Below are 18387 nucleotides of genomic sequence, written 5' to 3'. Positions count from 1 at the left end.
AGTTGATCACAGTGCTCTCTTCTGGCCTTGGACTCCATGAAAATGTTCCTGCCCAAAAGGGACCAGCATCACTTTGCTGCCTGTGCACCCACAGTAGTGATTTTGAGTGGAGGAGGAGAGTATCCCCGTTTATAGTGTCGAATCTACATTTGCCACCAGCAGCCTGGGGCATCACTGAACCGGAAACCTTGCTCAGATCCTGCTGCCCTGCTTAGATGAATGAGACACGCCAATTGGAGCTGGAACAGGCATACAAGAAATGTCATACAGCATTTTACCTTTTCTTAATTTCAAGACTGTAAATTAGAGGCAAGTTTCAAGTCCTATAGAACCAGTGTACCTGTATTTTGAACTACAGTTTCCGCTCTCATAGAGTGATAGATTATTACAGAAGGGAACGATTATCTGCTAAAGGATCTATCCAACACACTACTTGCTCTTTTCCCCTCTACAGCACTGTTAAGACCTTAACTGCACAATGGACATAATAAACCACTTTTTTAACTTGCCCTGCACTTTGAGGAGCACATGGTTCACGTGTTGTCACTGATGATAATATTGCATTTCTTTGAAGTGAAGAAAAATATAAATTTTTTTTTCATGAAATGAAAATGTGGACATGCTGTTTCGGTAGTGGCCTCCTTAATACCATGTACAATGGTAAATATTATGTATTTACTTTTGATATTCCCACTTATTGAACTAAGACTTGTATTTGCCCTTTTTATCATAGCGTTACACCTGCTAGTTTATATTCCGTTGGTTATCTATAATTCCTAAATCCTTTTTGGAGCCACTGCTTGCTAGAGTAGAATTCCCCTATCCCTCTTCCTCAATTTTTCTATTTAAGATGATTTCCCCCACTTTAATTACAGGTAGAAATATTGGCCAAGATTTTTGAGTGAGATTAGTAATTTTTGGGTGCCCAATTTAGATGTTTTAAAACAGCCTGCTTTTCAGAAAGTTAAGTATCCACCATCCAAAAATAAGACCCCATGAAGGTGTCTCAACCTGGACATCCCAAATGACTAGATACAGCAGAAAGTGTGTTTATACTCTTGTCAACTTCATCATTGAAGCAAGAGCATCACTAAAGTTATAAGCACACATCGAACAGATTTGTTTTTGTTTTCAGCTGGCTCTGCAGAAGAAGGGAAAGTATTTTATACATCTAAAGATTCTATTTAATTTAAAAATGAAATTTAAATACGTATTTTTACTACATATAATTAAAAATACATATTTAAATACAAAAGCTCACATAGCAAAAAGTTCTGGCTACAGCACCGCACTATCCATTAATTCAGTTACAAGCAAAACCGATTAAAGTATTACACAACTATATTGTAGAGCAGCACCATTTGTATAAAATGGTACACTGACGTGGCACACTTAAGATCAGGGCCAGAGAACTATTGTGCTATCATGTTTCCCTTGATGTATACCATTGACTTTAAGCCTAAGGATCCTTCAAAATGTGAAACACGTTTTTGTTGATCGCTGATCTCTTCACTTGGAAAGGAGCTGTGTCTTTAAGAAATCTGAAGTGTGCTGTGTTTTGCCTTCCAATGATATGCTCACTCATTTGAATCAGAATAAGTAATAAACGTTGCACAGCAAGATTTGCATTTTAGTTTGTGGGGATGAAAACTGGCTATTAACCCTGTCTGTATGTACCAAATCATAGTAAATACCTTTTACAATTATAGTAGTTGTGAATAATCACTCATGCAATTTGCACAGCAGAAAAGAAGACTGCTGGACTGAATATTCATACATGAGCTGAATGGGTCATGCATATTGTCTAATAATGCATGTGTAAGTCCAAAGATCAGTACAGAGCCCTTAAATTGTGAACCTACACTAAAAATGATACCCTCTGTTCTCTTTAATGAGCTTGTACTGCTTTTTATTCCTGATAATAGTGAAGAGCTAATACAGCTTACACTGAGTGATCTAGATTCTGTTCCTCCTATCTGTCATCAGAATTGTTTGCTTGATTCCTGTTAGTTGCATACTGAGAGTACAATTTCAATACAATGGAATTAAACAGATATAACTTGGCTAACGGAGCTTGCAGAACTTTCAGTGTGCGAGAAGGAGAGAACCTAATTTGACTCTCAGAGCCCAGGCTTAATGTACAGAGCTAGCAGTTTGGAGCGGTGAGGATTTTTTTTTTTTAACATTCAAACTGGAATACATGGGACTTAGGTAGTTTTGTCTCCAACAGATTACTGGTGTACACTACCTCTGTTGCTCTATGTAAAGCATCCATCTCATTTAACACAAGAATAAAAATCCAATCCTTCCATAATACAGGTAAATATTAATGTAGGATTGCAATTTAACTAAATGTTCTACAGTCACAAACTAGTGTAGGAAGAAATTTCCCCATCTGTTTATGTACTCCTATCAGTTACTTTTGATATCTGAAAGTTAGCAATTCTTGACTAGTCAGAGGGCTAGTCAGATCATGAAACAAAATTTATGATCCTATAATTCATTTTTTAGAGTTGCTGTTCAGAGTATAACTACAATTTAGGAGTATGCAACATTTTTGTAACCTTATGTGGAATTCTTTATTTACTATTTTCAAATGCACAAAAAGATACTAAGCACATCACAGAAACAAGTAAGGACTCATATCTGCCCTATAGAATTTGCACAACAGGTGCTGTCATGTTGTAGCTCACTGATGGATAGAAAGAGGGGAGGCAAGGGGGTTGAGACAATAAAACATGTTCCTATCCTGGCAGTTCTGTTATGTCAAGCTTTTTTTATTACCATTTTACTTCTCACAGGCAATAAGGCAGGAATGAGCGGATAAAACAAAATTCAGATAATAAATTGGATAAATCAGCCCAGATAGCACTACTTACAAAGAATCTGTTAAAACACATTCATTAGCAATGGATACAGCAGTTAGATATGTAGATAGCCAAATGTGCTTGCAAAACAAAGAACCTGAATATGTATAGTTCTGCATGATCCAATTGCATGTAATTACAAATTAGCAAGGTCATGTACTATTAAGTGACCATTAAGCATGCAACAGTTAGCATCATAAAGCAAAATTATGAGTCTCAGGTGTCAAAGTGATATCCAGTTGGTAACATTTTCCCACATCTCTCCTTTGTGATCCCCCTACTTCCTAAAAAGAATGGTGCTAATTTATGTCTGCACATATTTGAGCTAAATGTATATACAATTTTAGGTTGAAGAGTAGTAGAGTTAAATTCTGACAACTTGGATCGACAATAATAATGAGCAAATCTCATAAGAGTAAAGCATAATTAATCCCTCACCGAGGTCTTGCTTCTGTTTAAAGGGATAGTGTGAGGTCAACTTTGGCCTATAAATTTCATTAAACCAGATTACGTAACCTGCGACTAACAGAAGTATTTATATATTTTAAAAAAATAAATATCAAGTTTTTTAACTAACCCCGCCACCCACCTCCTAGTTCCGTGCTGTGTTTACAACACAAACTTTGCAGCTCTGGGAAGCTCTAAGTGAAATGACTCCATTTTAACTTTTTTTTCAACTATGTATTTGTATGTGATGTAAGTGGTTGTCAAACTTGCCTCATGTCCTCTAAAACATTGGTTGTATCTGGTTTGAGGTGGGGGGGGGTTGTTTGTTTTTTGTTTTTTTGTGGGGGGGGGTCAGTGATTGTCTTAGAAGGGTGCAATTATTTTCCACTGGAACTACTTTTGTAGTGGTGAGAAAGCGGTTGTGTTGATATTTTTAAGGAATCTTTTTCTGTGGTACCCCAAAACTCTTCTTCCCCTTTTTATTTCTTATGTTGCAACTTATTGATCTCTGTATCAATCCAACTTTGCAATTAATCCCTTTATCAACACAGATTCAAAGATGTTGGCTGCTTTATTTCTTCTCAATCTGGTTTGGATCCAAGGTAGTGGTATAACTGGAATAATTCATAGAAATCTGATGTTTGAAGTTTGTATTGTCTCAATTTCTCGAATGTCCGGTCTTTGTAAGAACTGATCTAAGTAAAATATTTAACTAGGAAAAACAAACGTCTATGAGACAAGGGGCAGTCACAGATTTTTTTTTAAGACAAGACTATCATAATCGTTCCTTCTGGCTGACCTCTTGCACAACACAGGCCAGAGAATTTCGTTCAATAATTTCTACATTAAGACCATAACTCCTGGTTGAGGTAGAGCATATTTCTTAGAAAGATCTCCAATCTTCATTTAAAAGACTTCAAGTGATGGAGAATCCATCAGACCTTGAATCATCCTTGTAGCTCTTTTCAGAACTCTTTCCAGTTTAACATCCTTTTTGAATTGTGAATTCCAGAACTGGGTAGTGTAGTCCAGTAAGTCTTACTAATGCTATACATAGAGGTAATGCCAGCTCCCTATTCCTATTCTCTGTCCCCCATCTGCTACATTCAATGACCATGTTAGAGCCCTTTTAGCCATTTCATTGCACTATGAGCTCATGCTCTGTTGGTTATCTACTATGACTAAGGCTAAGATTTTGTCATGGTTATTTTTAGTAAAAGTCACGGACGGGTCACGGGCAATAAACAAAAATTCACAGAAGCTGTGACCTGTCTGTGACTTTTGCTGCTGCGGCTCCATGGTTTCCCCTGCCACTGTGGTGGTTGGGAGATGTGGGGTTCCCCCTCTGCCAGTGGCAGCTGGAAGCTGCAGGGGGAGCCCCCTCCACCCATGGCGGTTGGGAGCTGTATAGTGACCATATTTCCCAAAGAGAAAACAGGACACTCCCAGTCGCTCACGCGAGGCATCCCTGAGGCTGTCTCCCATCACTGGAATCCCGAGGAGGGCCCCCTCAGGAGTCTGTCACCTGTCACTGGAATCTTGCAGGGGGTCCCCTGTCGCTTATTGCTGCTGTCATCTGTGGCTGGAACCCTGCCAGGGCCCCTCTGGCTACCAGCTGAAGATTCCCGCAGCCCCTGTGGTTGAAGCAGAGAATGTCATGGAGTCTCTGGCAGTCACGGATTCCGTAACATAAACGTAGCCTTAACCATGACCTCCAAATTCTTTTTACAGTCATCCATTGTGTTCATGTTACCTACGTTCAAGTTTGGGATATCCAAAATATACCGTATATTGGCTCAGGAGGCCTTCGAGTACAGGTTTAAATATTTCTAAATAGGGTATTTTTAGTTGAGGTGTTCTGAATACAGTGTTTTGCTTTATAGAGTTTTTGATGAATGCTGATTTTCTGTATAAATGTAGGACAAAAGACGACTGTTATACATCCTCATGCTTCACTACACCTGAGGAATCTGAATTCAAGCAAAGTAAATGTTACCAGGCAGAGATAAATGAAAAAAGTAATCAAAAGAGCATGGGTAGTGAGAAGTAAACTTAGGGTACGTCTACACTGCCGGCCGATCGGCGGGCAGTGATCGATCTATCGGGGATCAATTTATCGCATCTAGTGTAGACATGATAAATCGATCCCCGATCGCTCTGCCATCGACTCCTGTAATCCACCATGGGGAGCGGTGGCAGTCGACCCTGCGCCATGAGGATGCAAGGTAAGTCGACCTAAGATACGTTGACTTGAGCTACGCTATTCTCGTAGCTCTATACTCTTCCCCCCCCCCCCCCCCCCCCACACACACAGTGTAGACCAGGCCTTAACTTGTTTTTTTGTTTGTTTTTTATCTATCTCAGAAACGGGTAAGGACTTTGGTTTACAACATGTAATTTTAAAGTTGATGCTCTAATATTTGTCCGTCACTTAGAAGTTATAAAACTGTATACAGTATGTGCTGAGAATTATAGCCATAAATGTCAAAACATAGTGTCTTTTGGAACAGGTCTGATCCAATTAATAATGCTATCTTGTAATTACTGACTAAAATAATTAATCAAGCAATTGTTTCATATGCTGTATAAAAGTCATTAATATCTAGCAACTAATGGGATAAGATTGTGTGATATTAAAATAAATATTTAAAAATTCATTCGCAATTGTGTTTTCAGAATTCCTTATGGCATTCCAGTGTGATCCTGTGACCGAAAGGGCTAATGCAAGCCTTATACATGTTGAGAGTTGAATCTGGAATAAGAGGAGGGAGGTTGTGTTATCTCTGTATTTGGCACTGCACTGACTGCTACTGGAATACTGTCTCCAGGTCTGGTGGTGTAAAATCAAGAAAGATGTTGATAAATTGAAGAGGGTTCAGAGAAGAGCCACAAGAATGATTAAAAGATAGGAAAACATGCCTTATAACAGGAGTTCTCAAACTGGGGGTTGGGACCCCTTAGGGGGTTACGAGATTATTACATGGGGGTTCACAAGCTGTCAGCCTCCACCCCAAACCCCGCTTTGCCTCCCACATTTATAATGGTGTTAAATATATCAAAGAAGTCTTTTTAATTAAAGAAGGTGGGGGGTCGCACTCAGAGGCTTGCTATGTGAAAGGGGTCACCAGTAAAAAAGTTTGAGAACCATTGCCTTATAGTGGAAAGAATCCAGAAGCTCAGTCTGTTTAGCTTAACCAAGATAAGTACCTAAATGGTGAACAAAACTTTGGTAATGAGCTCTTCAGTCTAGCAGACAAAAGTATAACAAGCTCCAGTGGCTTGGAAGTTGGACGTTTGGCAAATTCAGGCTAGAAATAAGGCATACATTTTTAACTGTGAGGGTTATTAACCATATGCACATGAGATTGCTAGTTAGTAGAGATTGCTACTCTTCAGGAATAGTACCCTATGATTGGAGAATAGCTAACATCAGACCTGTGTTTTAAGAAATGGGGGAGTTACCTGGGCAATTACAAATGTGTTAGTCTGACCTCAATAGTACGGAAGACTGTGGAACACATGATGAAAGAAAAAGAAAAAAACTAATGGAGGTAAACGGCAAGGGGAATGTAATACACCATGGGAACATGGGTTTACCAAGGATAGATTGTGCCAGACTAACCTGATTTCCTTCTTTGAGAAAATAACTGATTGGGTTTTTTTAGGGAAAATGCAATAATATACTTTGACTTTAATAAAGCACTTGACATGGTACCAAATAGCAAATTATTAGTTAAATTAGAGTAGATGGGGATTAGCACAAGAACTGTAAGTACATAGGGAACTGGGTAATGGAGAGAAGGCAAGGGGTGGTGCTGAAAAGTGGAGGGTTTCAGATTGGAGGGAGGTTACTAGTGGAGTTCCTCAAGATCTTTTTTGGGATTAGTTTTTAGTCAATATTTTTATTATTGGCCTTGGCACAAAAAGTAGGAGTGTGCCAATGAAATTTGCTGATACAAAGTTGGGAGTTATCAATACAGAGGAGGATCAAAATATTATACAGAAATATCTGGCAGACCTTGAAGACTGGAATGACGGGATTAAAGTCAATGGTAAAAGTGCAAGGTCATGCACTAGGGTCTAATAATAAGTTCTGCTACAAGCTGTGGTCTCCTCAGTTGGAAATGATAGAGGAAGAAAGACACCAGGGTGTGTGGGTTGATCACAGGATGATGATGATGAGCTACCAATGTGATGGAGCTGTGAAAAAGGCAAATGTGATCCTACGATGTATCAGGTGAGGAATTTCCAATAGAGATAAAGAAGTATTAATGCCATTGTATAGGGCAGGGGTTGGCAACCTTTCAGAAGTGGTGTGCCGAGTCTTCATTTATTCACTCTAATTTAAGGTTTCGCGTGCCGGTAATACATGTTAACGTTTTTAGAAGGTCTCTCTCTATAAGTCTATAAACTATCGTTGTATGTAAAGTTTAGTGCAGTGGTTTTTAACCGGGGGCAGGGCCGATGCAAGGATATTTTGCGCCCTAGGTGAAACTTCCACCTCTCCTCCCTTCTCCCCGCCAACCCCCCCCACTCATTGGTTCATTGAGGGGCAAATCCCAACGAGCCTTTATAGACCCCAGGGGCCAGCCGTGCCCAGGGGCTGCTCCCCAGACCAGGTTCCCCTCCCTACCCCCTGAACTCCCCTAAGGGGTGCACAGCCTCCCCCCGCAAGCCCTGCCACCACCACCCCACCACCACCACCCTGGCGGGCCCCACCCCGAGTCCACTCGCTTGCTTTGCTAGGCTTGGGCCGCTGCAGCAGCTCAGCAGGGAGGAGCCACCTTCCGGAGGCACCGTAGAGCCAGTGTGTCCCGCTAGCGGGGAGCTGCCACACTGCTCCTGCGCAGGCTGCGCCCCCCCCCCCCCCCCCCGGGGGCTCCTGCAGGCTGCAGCAGATGCATGCGGGCACCAGCCTCCATGTGCCCCCCGGTTTCCCCCTCACGTAGGGTTACCATGTTTCAACAATCAAAAGAGAGGATGGGGGGGACCCCGCCCCCATCCACTCCCTCCCATCTCCTGACTGCCCCCCTCAAAACCTCCAAACCTCCCCTGTTCCTTGTCCCCTGACTGCCCCGACCCTTATCCACACCCCCACACCTCGACAGGGACTCCCACGCCCCATCTAACTACTCCCCGTCCTCTGACAGGATCCCCGGAACTCCCAACCCTTCCAACCCTCTCCCTGACTGCCCCCCAGGACTCCCCTTACCATGCCCATGCCAGTCAGACGCTGGCTCCACATGGAGGCAAAACACGCTGCCGTGCGCACCACCACTCCCCCGCAGAGTGCTCAGGCAGCACGAGCGGGGGAGCTCTGGGAGGGGCAGCGGCAGGGGCTCATACTTCCAGGAGCTGCAGAACCTGAGTGCGGTGAGGGGGAAGCCGGGGGGTGCGCCTGCCCGGGCTGCGGCCCAGTGCCCCCGGGGGGGGGGGGGGGGGAAGGCTCCTGCAGCGGTTGCATGCGGGCAGTGGTCCCCGTGCGCCCCCCGGTTCACGCCACGCTTGGGCTCTGCGGCTCCGGGCATGTGAGCCGCCACCGCCCCTCCCGGAGCAGGTTCAGGGCCCCGCGCCCCAGCGGCGGCGGCAGCGGCTCACACACCTGGGAGCCACAGAACCCAAGTGCAGTGAGAGGTGAGCCGGGGGGGGGGGTGCGCCTGCTGCCCGTCTGGGGTCCCGGTCGCCAGCCCCACTTAGCTTCCTACCAGCCTGCGGTTCTGTTCACTCAGCCGGCAGCGGGCTGGACGGCGCTGGCAGCCAGGACGCTGGCTGGCAGCCGCGTGCCAGGCAAAATCAGCTCGCGTGCTGCAGGTTGCCGACCCCTGGTATAGGGCACTGGTAAAATCTCATGTGGAAACTATGTACAGTTCAGGTCACCCATCTTTAAGAAAGATGAATTCAAACTGGAACAGGTGCAGAGAATAGCTACGAGAATGATCAGGAGAATAGGTTCTATTTTATGAGAGGAGACTGGAAGAGGTTGGCTTGTTTAGCCCAGTGATTCTCAACCTTTCTAGACTACTGTACCCCTTTCAGGAGTCTGATTCGTCTTGCATACCCCAAGTTTCACCACATTTAAAAACAATTTTCTTACAAAATCAGACATAAAAATACAAAAATGTGGCAGCACACTATTACTGAAAAACTGCTTATTTTTCTCATTTTATCATATAATTATAAAATAAATCAACTGGAATATAAATATTGTACTTACAATTACTTGTTTATACTGCTCTTTATACACACTATACACTGAAATGTATGTATGAATTTTAATTTTTACTGACTTTGCTAATACTTTTTATGTAGCCTGCTGTAAAACTAGGCAAATATCTAGATGAGTTGATGTACCCCCTCCAGTGTGTTCTGGGGTCTGGTTTTTGCTGGTCTTCCTCTGAAGCAAAAGGCTGGAAATCGGACACTGGATGGGGTGGAGCAGTGCTCTGAGGGGGTACTGAGCATGCTTCGCTGGCTGGTTCTTGCTCACGTTATTGGGGCCTAACTGATCACCATATGTGGGGTCAGGAAGGAATGCTTCTCCCGATAAAATTGGCAGTGACCTTGGAAATTGGAAGTTTTTCACCTTCCTCTGCAGCATAGGGTGACCAGATGGCAACTGTGAAAAAATGGGACGGGGTGGAGGGTAATAGGCGCCTACATAAGAAAAAGTCCCAAAAAAACAGGACTGTCCCTTTAAAAACGAGACATCTGGTCACCCTACTGCAGCATGAAGTGCAGGTCACTTGCCGGGATTATCTGGGTATATCTCTCTTCATGAATTTCCTGATACTGATGTCTGATATTGATGCATCTTGATCCCTTCTGTCCCTCTGCTTGTGACACATAATAGTTTAGTTTCCTGTGGGCTATAATTCTTTGGTCTAATTTTGGTTGTTGGGTTTAGTATACAGGTGCTGGGTGGTGGTGGTGGCCTGTAATATGCAAAAGGTCAGATTAGGTGATTTGATGGTCCCTTCTGGCCTTAAACTTTTACTCTGTGACATTGGAACAACTTGCCAAGGGTTGTGGCAATTTTCCATCACTGGCAATTTTTTTTAAAAAATTGCCTTTAAATGCTATAATTCAAATTAATTAATTCAGGGAGGTCCTACAGTCTTTGTTTTTATACAAAAGGTCTTATCTATGTAATAGTCATTTTCAAAGTCACCTGCTTTCTTGCCTTCCACTAAGCTAAAGACATTGTGTGGTTACAAAGGTTATTGAAGCATTTAGCATCTCACTCAGTTTTATACTCTGGGGGTTGATTAGACTGCTTTTGTTTTCCATAGGTACCTCAACACACAGTTTATTAAGAAGAACAAATTAACTGAAGCTGATCTTCAGTATGGCTATGGAGGTGTGGATATAAGTGAACCACTGATGGAAATAGGAGAGGTAAGTACCTCTGAAAGTAGATGTAAGAGGTAACCATAAACTGTACATAAAAACAGATCTTCTAATTTAACTGTGTTCTTTTAAATGTTGATTTTTAAAATTTAAAATTGGGTACAACCTAAAAATATATAGCTTGACTTTCAGTGGGAGTATTGAGCACGCTGGAAAATCAGGTTAAAAAGTTTTATAGAGGACTTGTCGGTTCCTTATCTGAAAAGCAAAATTAAATAAGGTACAACCTGGGGGTGGGAGAAACACATGTAGGTGTGGATCTGTGTAAATATTGTTGATAAAGCACATCTTGGATTTGTCGAACAAAAGAATTGAGAATGGAAACAAATATTGGGAAGGATGTTAATTCCTGCCCAAATCTCGCTTCAGTTTGGATTTTTAAACTTCATTTACTATGGGATAAGTTTTCTGTGATGTTTGTATCTTTACAGCTAGCACTTGATATGTGGAGAAAATTAATGATTGAGCCACTGCAGGCCATCCTCATTCGAATGCTCCTCCGAGAAATCAAAAAGTGAGTGCTTGTTTGTTTTCTATTAGTTACAGTGTTTTTAATCTGGTCTAAAATTTTTTTTTTTAATTGTTTGCTTGGAGAGGCCTGTGAATTCATTGGACTTCAGCGAAGCTGCTTTCTTATTTTAGTATAAACCAACTCTGAACGTGCTGCTATTACCTCATTAATGTGCCAAAAGCTTTAGTTGTCGAAAATATAAACACTTCTGTTGCCATTTACTTGTGCAGAAAGAGAACCCGAGTTGAAAAATTTAATTCTCTATAGTTAGGCCTGGAAGAATTCGATTATTATTATTTATTTGAAATTCAGTTAATATCAATTTTTATTTTTAAGCTTTTTATTTATTTATTTATTTCCTATTTAAATAAATTTCCAGTTTCACACTAGGGTTACAGGGGGCTACCTATGTGGATACAGGACTGATGACACTGGATCCCTGCAGCTGTGAGATGTGCAGAAAGCTGTCATCTTGGCAGTGGAGAGCAGAAGCTCCTGGGGGAGGCCACCCCCTTGCTGCATGGCTCCTGCCTGGGGATGGCCCCCACACTCCCAGCTGTGTGAGAGAATGGGACCATGACAGTAGGGCTGCAGAGAGTTCCCTGCAATGCTATGGGGCTGGATTCCTGTAGGCACAAAGTAGGTGGGACATCGTGCTTGCCGACTGTTACCAATGGATATTTTTTTTTCCATCTGTTTCAATGTGTCAGGTGAAATAGATGTTTACTAAGGACTAACAGTTCAAATCAAATCCTGCCAAGCCTAACTATAATCCAGAGGGAATGTTCTTTAGTACCTAAGACTTGAGACTAGAACTCTTGTTTCTCTTCCTACTTCTAATGCTGAGTTGAAGAGAAACCTTGAGCTAGACAGTGTTTGTGCCTCCCTTTATATATCTGGATGGGGATTTTTACCTACTGCACATAAGGAAGTGTGTTGTGAAGGTTAATATTTCTATACTGGTTGAATATAGTGAAATGAAGCACTTTGTAATTGCTTTATAGCATACTTGTAATGATTCATATTTCATTTCTACTCCTTTCAACTGGATTTTATGAAAATGTGTTAAGGACTGATATTACATCCTTCTGAAACATTACTTCTGAAGCCTGTAATATACCTAATAACGTTTAGAGCTGCCTAAGACCACTTCTTTTGAAGCCAGTGTTTACAGTGATTCAAGGATAAATTGGGCGTTAAGTAACGATAATCATCTTGACTCTTTTGAGTCTGATGAACAAGGGACATAAGCATATACCACTTAGCAATGCAGAAGTTTGTTTAGTTATACTAAGAACAAGCGGCCTGGATTCTCATCTTGACTATTTATTAGCTGACCTAAATGTTAATTATACTACTGAGACAGAGGGCCTGATCAATGAAAATTAGGTATTTCGTAGGAAAAGGATGCTGACATGCTTATTAGAGAGGGCTATTTATTGTCAACCATGAAGCAAAACTTTCAATATCTATGAAAATGATCACATTCCTTCACTGTGGAGAGTTAGCTGATTATGGGCCTGATCCAAAGACTGATACAGTCAATGGAATGACTCCAATTGATTTCAGTGGGCTTTTGAGCAGAGCCTATAAGAGAGTGGGGCTGATGATTTTTTTTTTTTTTTTTTTTTTTTTTTTTTGTTAAAGAAACTTTGAAAGTGGTAAAAACGGTGTGCCTGTAGGTCTGTAAGCAGCATTGTCGTCAATAGACCTGATTTCTCTTTTCTGCTCTGCCACAGGCACTGATGTATGACTGGAGCAAGTAATTTCACATCTGTTCCTTAGTTTCTCCATCTGTAAAATAAGGCAAATGACTTTCCTTTCTAAAGCAATTTATAATCTATGCATGATGAAATGCACTATACAAGCAAGAACTGATCCTTATTGTTACAAAAAATTATTTTTTTCAAGTACCGGACAGTATAGTGCTTGCTGTCAAACCTTTACAATTTTGCCTTTGCTGAACTAACATTACAGTAGAATTTGTGCTATCTTCCATGATTAGTACAAGCAATTATTGCCAGCAATTAGTATTATGGCAAAGAACAATTGTGAAGATTTTAGTGGCAACTGCAGTAGCTGTCGTTTAGAATCAAGTTTAGCAGTGCAGGGATTGCACAATATCTTTGTAGGAAGAAAAAGTATTAAATCGCATCTCATACGGAAATATCTGAAGTAACAAATATTACATGAAGTGGATGGAACATTGAACTACATAAAAAACTAAATTATATGCACACTTCTCATATACAGTACTCAGTATGCAAGTCTGTACATAAAAGTAAATTCTGCTTCATGTAATTATTTCTACGTGTTTTGTGTTTTTTAAAAAGCATATCAGTAAGTAGAAGGGGAGTTACACCTCCTATAACTGGAATTTTTAATGCATAACACAGTATAAAATTAGTACATAAATATATCCCAATGATTGTAGCCTTGTTGTTTCCAGGATATTAGCGAGACAAGGTGGGTTGAGGTATCATCTTTTATTGGACCAAGTTCTGTTGGTGAGAGAGAGAAGCTTTTGAGCTACACAGAGCTCTTCCTCAGGTCTAGAAAAGATATTTAGTGTCACAGCTAAATACAAGGTCAAACAGATAGTGTAGCATAAGTAGTTAGCACATATTCTAAGAGATCTTTCAAGGTGAAGTGGCCTGTTAACACCTGTCTCTTTGGAGTCACTGAGGTGATGCTCTGGAACTATTCCATACAAAGCCAGTCAGGACACTGGGGGAGCTGCCTCCTCTCTCTCAGCATACTGTCTCCAGGGCAAGAAGCTTACACAGCTTCGACCTTCCTGGATCTGACCTTGGAGCATTCAGCATTCGCAGCGAGTCTGCCCAGGCGGGGATCCTGGGAAGCCAGAGGGCCCTGCACCCCAACTCCACAGTCATACGTGACTCTCAGCCAGCAGATAAAACAGGGTTTATTAGTCGACAGGAACACGGTGTAGGACAGAACTTATTAGCGCAGAAATCAGTGACTTTCAGCCAAGATCATCTTGGGGGGGAGGGGAGTCTCCTGTGCCCTAGCCAGCTGAGACTGACTTGCTTCCAGCTGCCTGGCCCCTGCTCTGCCCGTTGTTCCTCCTCCGGCATTTGTCTCACGTCCTGGGCCAAGAGTCACCTGGTCGCATCCCCCTCCTGGGTCTGAGGTTATGAAGTGGCGGCCGTAGCATCCATACAGGCAGCTGGAGCAGCTGCCACAAAAGTCACACATCCATATTCCCACCACTTAGACATTGGTGCAATACACAGGGAAACTGAGGCACATACAGCATTCATGCAAAACAGTATGGCTCACATATAACGTAACAAGGGAAAATCCCCACTACGTCACAACACCCCTGGAGTCATAAGACAAACGGGGTTTAGTGGGTTGCAGATTGTTGTCATAAGTCATAAATTCAGTGACTTTATTAAGACCGTGATTGTTAGTGTCTAGCAAAGATATGAATTTAAGCTCCCAGGCACATCTTTTGAAAGTGTTGTGCAGGTTTCCTTTGTGGATGAGGACTGATAGATCATATATAGAGAGATCGCTTTGTGAAAAGTGTTCAGCCACAGGTGATACGATGTTTTTCTCTTTTATCATTTTCCTGTGTGAGTTCATTCAAGACTCTCCTGATTGCCTTTCTGGTTTTACCCACACAGTAGTTATTGGGACATACAGTGCACTGGATGAGGTACACCACACGTTGTGATCGGTATCTGTAGGAACCATAGGTCTTGAAAGGTGTGATATGTGGGGTATTGATCATAGTAGCAGTGGAGATATGTCTTCAGGTTTTGCATCTGTTGTTTTGACAGGGTGTTGTGACACTTTGAGTTAGTGTGATCCTCAGAATACCATCTTTGCTACCATAGACATCATTTCCCTAGATACCAGAATCCCTAACAATGATGGCATGGGTGCCTGTTTCAAATATTTACAAGACAATGGACACTCCTCAGATACCTACCCAAAAACACATGCCAAACTCCTCTATTTTACATTCAACAACAAACACTGCATCAAACTGCCATAGGTACTAGGATGGCTCCTGAATATACCAACCTCTGCATGGGCCATGTTGAAGAAGAATTACTGCACAAATGCACCACAAAACCAATGATACACTGAGATTCAATATTTTCATCCTCTGCACAGACGACTTACGCTCCCTCATAGATTTCCTCCACAACTTCAGCAACCACTGCCCATCCAAACTCTCTCTGGAACACTCCCACACTAGTATCAACTTGCTGGACACCATAATCAGTTTCAACTATAGAACTCTACAGACAACTACATACAAGAAATTCACAGATCACCACACTTAACTTATATATCTGTTAACCACCCCAAACAAACGAAGAAATCTGTTATCTACAGCCAGCCACACAAATACTACAGAATATTCTCTAAGGAGGAAGTCTGGGATATACACCTTAACATACACAAAATCGCCTTCACCCAACAAAGACATTCCACCAGAGAAGTAGATCACATTATGTAATGGGCCCCCCAGATACCCCAAGAGAACCTACTTCAGTACAGAAATAAATCCCCCCCTCCCCCCCCCCCCCCAACTGCACACGCGTAGTTGTCACTTGCCACTCCACACTGGAACCCATATGGGGTATTATCAAACAACTCCAGCCCATACTCAATGGGGACCCCATCCTGAACAAAATCTTTCCTGAACCCCCTCTTCTGGCCTTCAAACAACCTGCCAACCTCTCCAAACTCATCGGAAGCAAGTTCTCCACAGACCAGGACACACCAACTCAAAGTGGCACCAGATCTTGCAAAAGCAACAGATGCAAAACCTGAAGACATTTCCACTGCTACAATGATCCACCTCCGCCACATCACACCTTTCAAGATCCATGGGTCCTACATATGCCTATCACAACATGTGGAGTACCTCATCCAGTGCACTAAATGCCCCAATAGCAACTATATGGATGAAACCAGACAATCACTGTGCTCATGAATGAACTTACACAGGAAAATGATAAAAGAGAAAAACACACCGTATCACCTGTGGCTGAACACTTTCCACAAAGCAATCTCTATATGTGACCTATCAGTCCTCATCTGCAAAGGAAACCTGCATAACAACTTGAAAAGTTGAGCCTAAGAGCTTAAATTCATAACTTTGCTAGACACTAAAAATCATGGTCTTAATAAAGACACTGGATTTATGGTTTATAAAACAACAATCTGTAACCCATTAAATCCCCTCCCCCCATCCCATAAACACTGGGGTGTTAATGGACCACTTCAGCTTGAATTGTCCCTTTAGAATATGGGTTATCTACTTAGGATAAACTATTTGTTTGACCTTGTATTTAGCTCTGACACTCTGAGTACCTTTCCTAGACCTGAGGAAAAGTTCTTTGTAGCTTGAAAGCTGGTAATAAAGGAGAATATCTCCTATATTTCACTGAAACTGTTGATATGTTGGAAATGGTTTTTATTACTAGATTGTCAAGTAGTTATTTTTCCATAACATAAAGTGTTTTGAAAGGTTTTTTTTGGTGCAATACTAACTGAACAATTGAATTGGAATTTTTTTAATAAAGGCCTCTGACTAAAACCTTAAACACATTTATAGTTATGCCTTTAAGTACAAATGACAGTTATTACTCTTAAGTTATACTTAAAAATAAGCCTGTAAATGTTTATTAGTTTTAAAGCAAGAAGACAACAAAATATAATTAGGAGACTTAAAAATAATCCTGAATATAACACACTTTGTTCCCCCCCTCTAGCCCAAGCTATACTTCTACAAGGCAAGCTGAATGTCAACTTTTGCATTTGTGTTTGAATACAGCAGGAAGCAGACAAGATCATGAATTGTGAGGAAAATTCAAGTATGAAATACCTAAACACAGAAATAATTTGAAAAGGATTGAAGTGCTAGTTCAAATGACAGTAATTAGTAGAAACTGTCTAAAACTAGGTTACAGATTTTTCTATTAAACACATATAGTTAACTGGTTTCTTTACTAGCTATGAAATTACTAATAGTTGTTGAGGTGTTCATATTATCCATTGTAAAAAGAAAATCTATTAAATTCAGTAGCACTCAGGAAAAAAAAATGTAAAAATGGCATTTTAGTCTTTCATATTCTCAAATTTTGAGAATATCAAATTTTACTAGTTAACAAGTCTTAAAGCTTTTCTTAAAGCACAGCTTGTTCAAAAATCAAACTGAGTTCTTCCTGATGGTATACTTTCATAATCATTGCAAACCAGTAATATATTTTGTAGTTCACAAAATTTGCAACATAATTTGCTCTTCAGTAGTTGGTTTGTTTTGCAATGTTGAATATTAGCATTAGTGCACACAAAAATTCCTACTCAACAAGCAGATGTGAATCGGAATACGTACTTAAGAATAAGATACTGTGTGCGAAGTATCCTGGATCAATTTTTTTAAAAGAGCTTTTTAACCACATTTATTAACAGAACTTTGGATCTGAAGTAGTAATTGGAAATTTGTTCCCGCATTCTTTCTGGTTACTTAAAGAAATAACATTACAGTACATTTATTTTGAAGGCCATCTAATGTAAACATATGCTGTCCTTGCAAGGAAAGCCTATGTTTTTACTGTTGAATCCTGAACCTTAAATGTGTGTATTGGTCACAGTTGTGCAGTGTGCAATAATACTGCTGCCTTGTCATTCCACCGCTATAATTTAGTTATTAAAATGACATAATAGTGTGGTTGACGTGAGTTTCATTGTGTTCTACTTTAAAAGTTGTGCAGTTTTTCGTATTTGATTTTAAAAAATTAAAGCATGGAGGTGTTGGCAAGTTCAAATGTATCAGTCTTGTGGTATCTATAGGCTGCTTATTTGACTGACAGGCCATCTGATGTATCAGATAAATGCATGGTGATGAAGTTTTCCAAATAGTTCTATCAATAAATATATTAACAAAATAATATATAGCAAGATTATCCTGCTCAGAAATAAGTTTTATATGTGCTCATCTTAAAATGAGGAACTTACAAAGTGCCTGTTAGAAAACTACTGTTCTAAAGTACTGTAGTGGGCATTGTCATTTTCTGAAAAATCATTTTTTATATCTATATATATAAAGATGTTTGTTTTTAAACATAATCTTATTTAAAAAAAATAAAAATGTAAACCTCTGAAGTA

At 40.8% G+C, this 18387-nt stretch overlaps 1 protein-coding gene across 3 annotated transcripts in view; it reads left to right on the top strand.

Annotated features, from left to right (window-relative positions):
- The window catches only part of CUL2 (cullin 2), a 98920-nt gene that overhangs the window by 34056 nt on the left and 46477 nt on the right, over nucleotides 1-18387 (top strand). For all 3 annotated transcript variants that reach the window (XM_054020956.1, XM_054020954.1, XM_054020955.1), the window contains exons 5-6: nucleotides 10604-10709; nucleotides 11153-11235. In XM_054020956.1, coding sequence (XP_053876931.1) covers nucleotides 10604-10709; nucleotides 11153-11235 — 189 coding nt within the window. The remainder of the gene's footprint in view (nucleotides 1-10603; nucleotides 10710-11152; nucleotides 11236-18387) is intronic.

This window comes from Malaclemys terrapin, chromosome 2 (assembly GCF_027887155.1).
Source record: "Malaclemys terrapin pileata isolate rMalTer1 chromosome 2, rMalTer1.hap1, whole genome shotgun sequence".
In the NCBI taxonomy this organism is placed as follows: domain Eukaryota; kingdom Metazoa; phylum Chordata; order Testudines; family Emydidae; genus Malaclemys; species Malaclemys terrapin.
The sequence above is the reverse complement of the archived record's forward strand: the minus strand, read 5'-3'. Positions and strand labels throughout refer to the sequence as shown.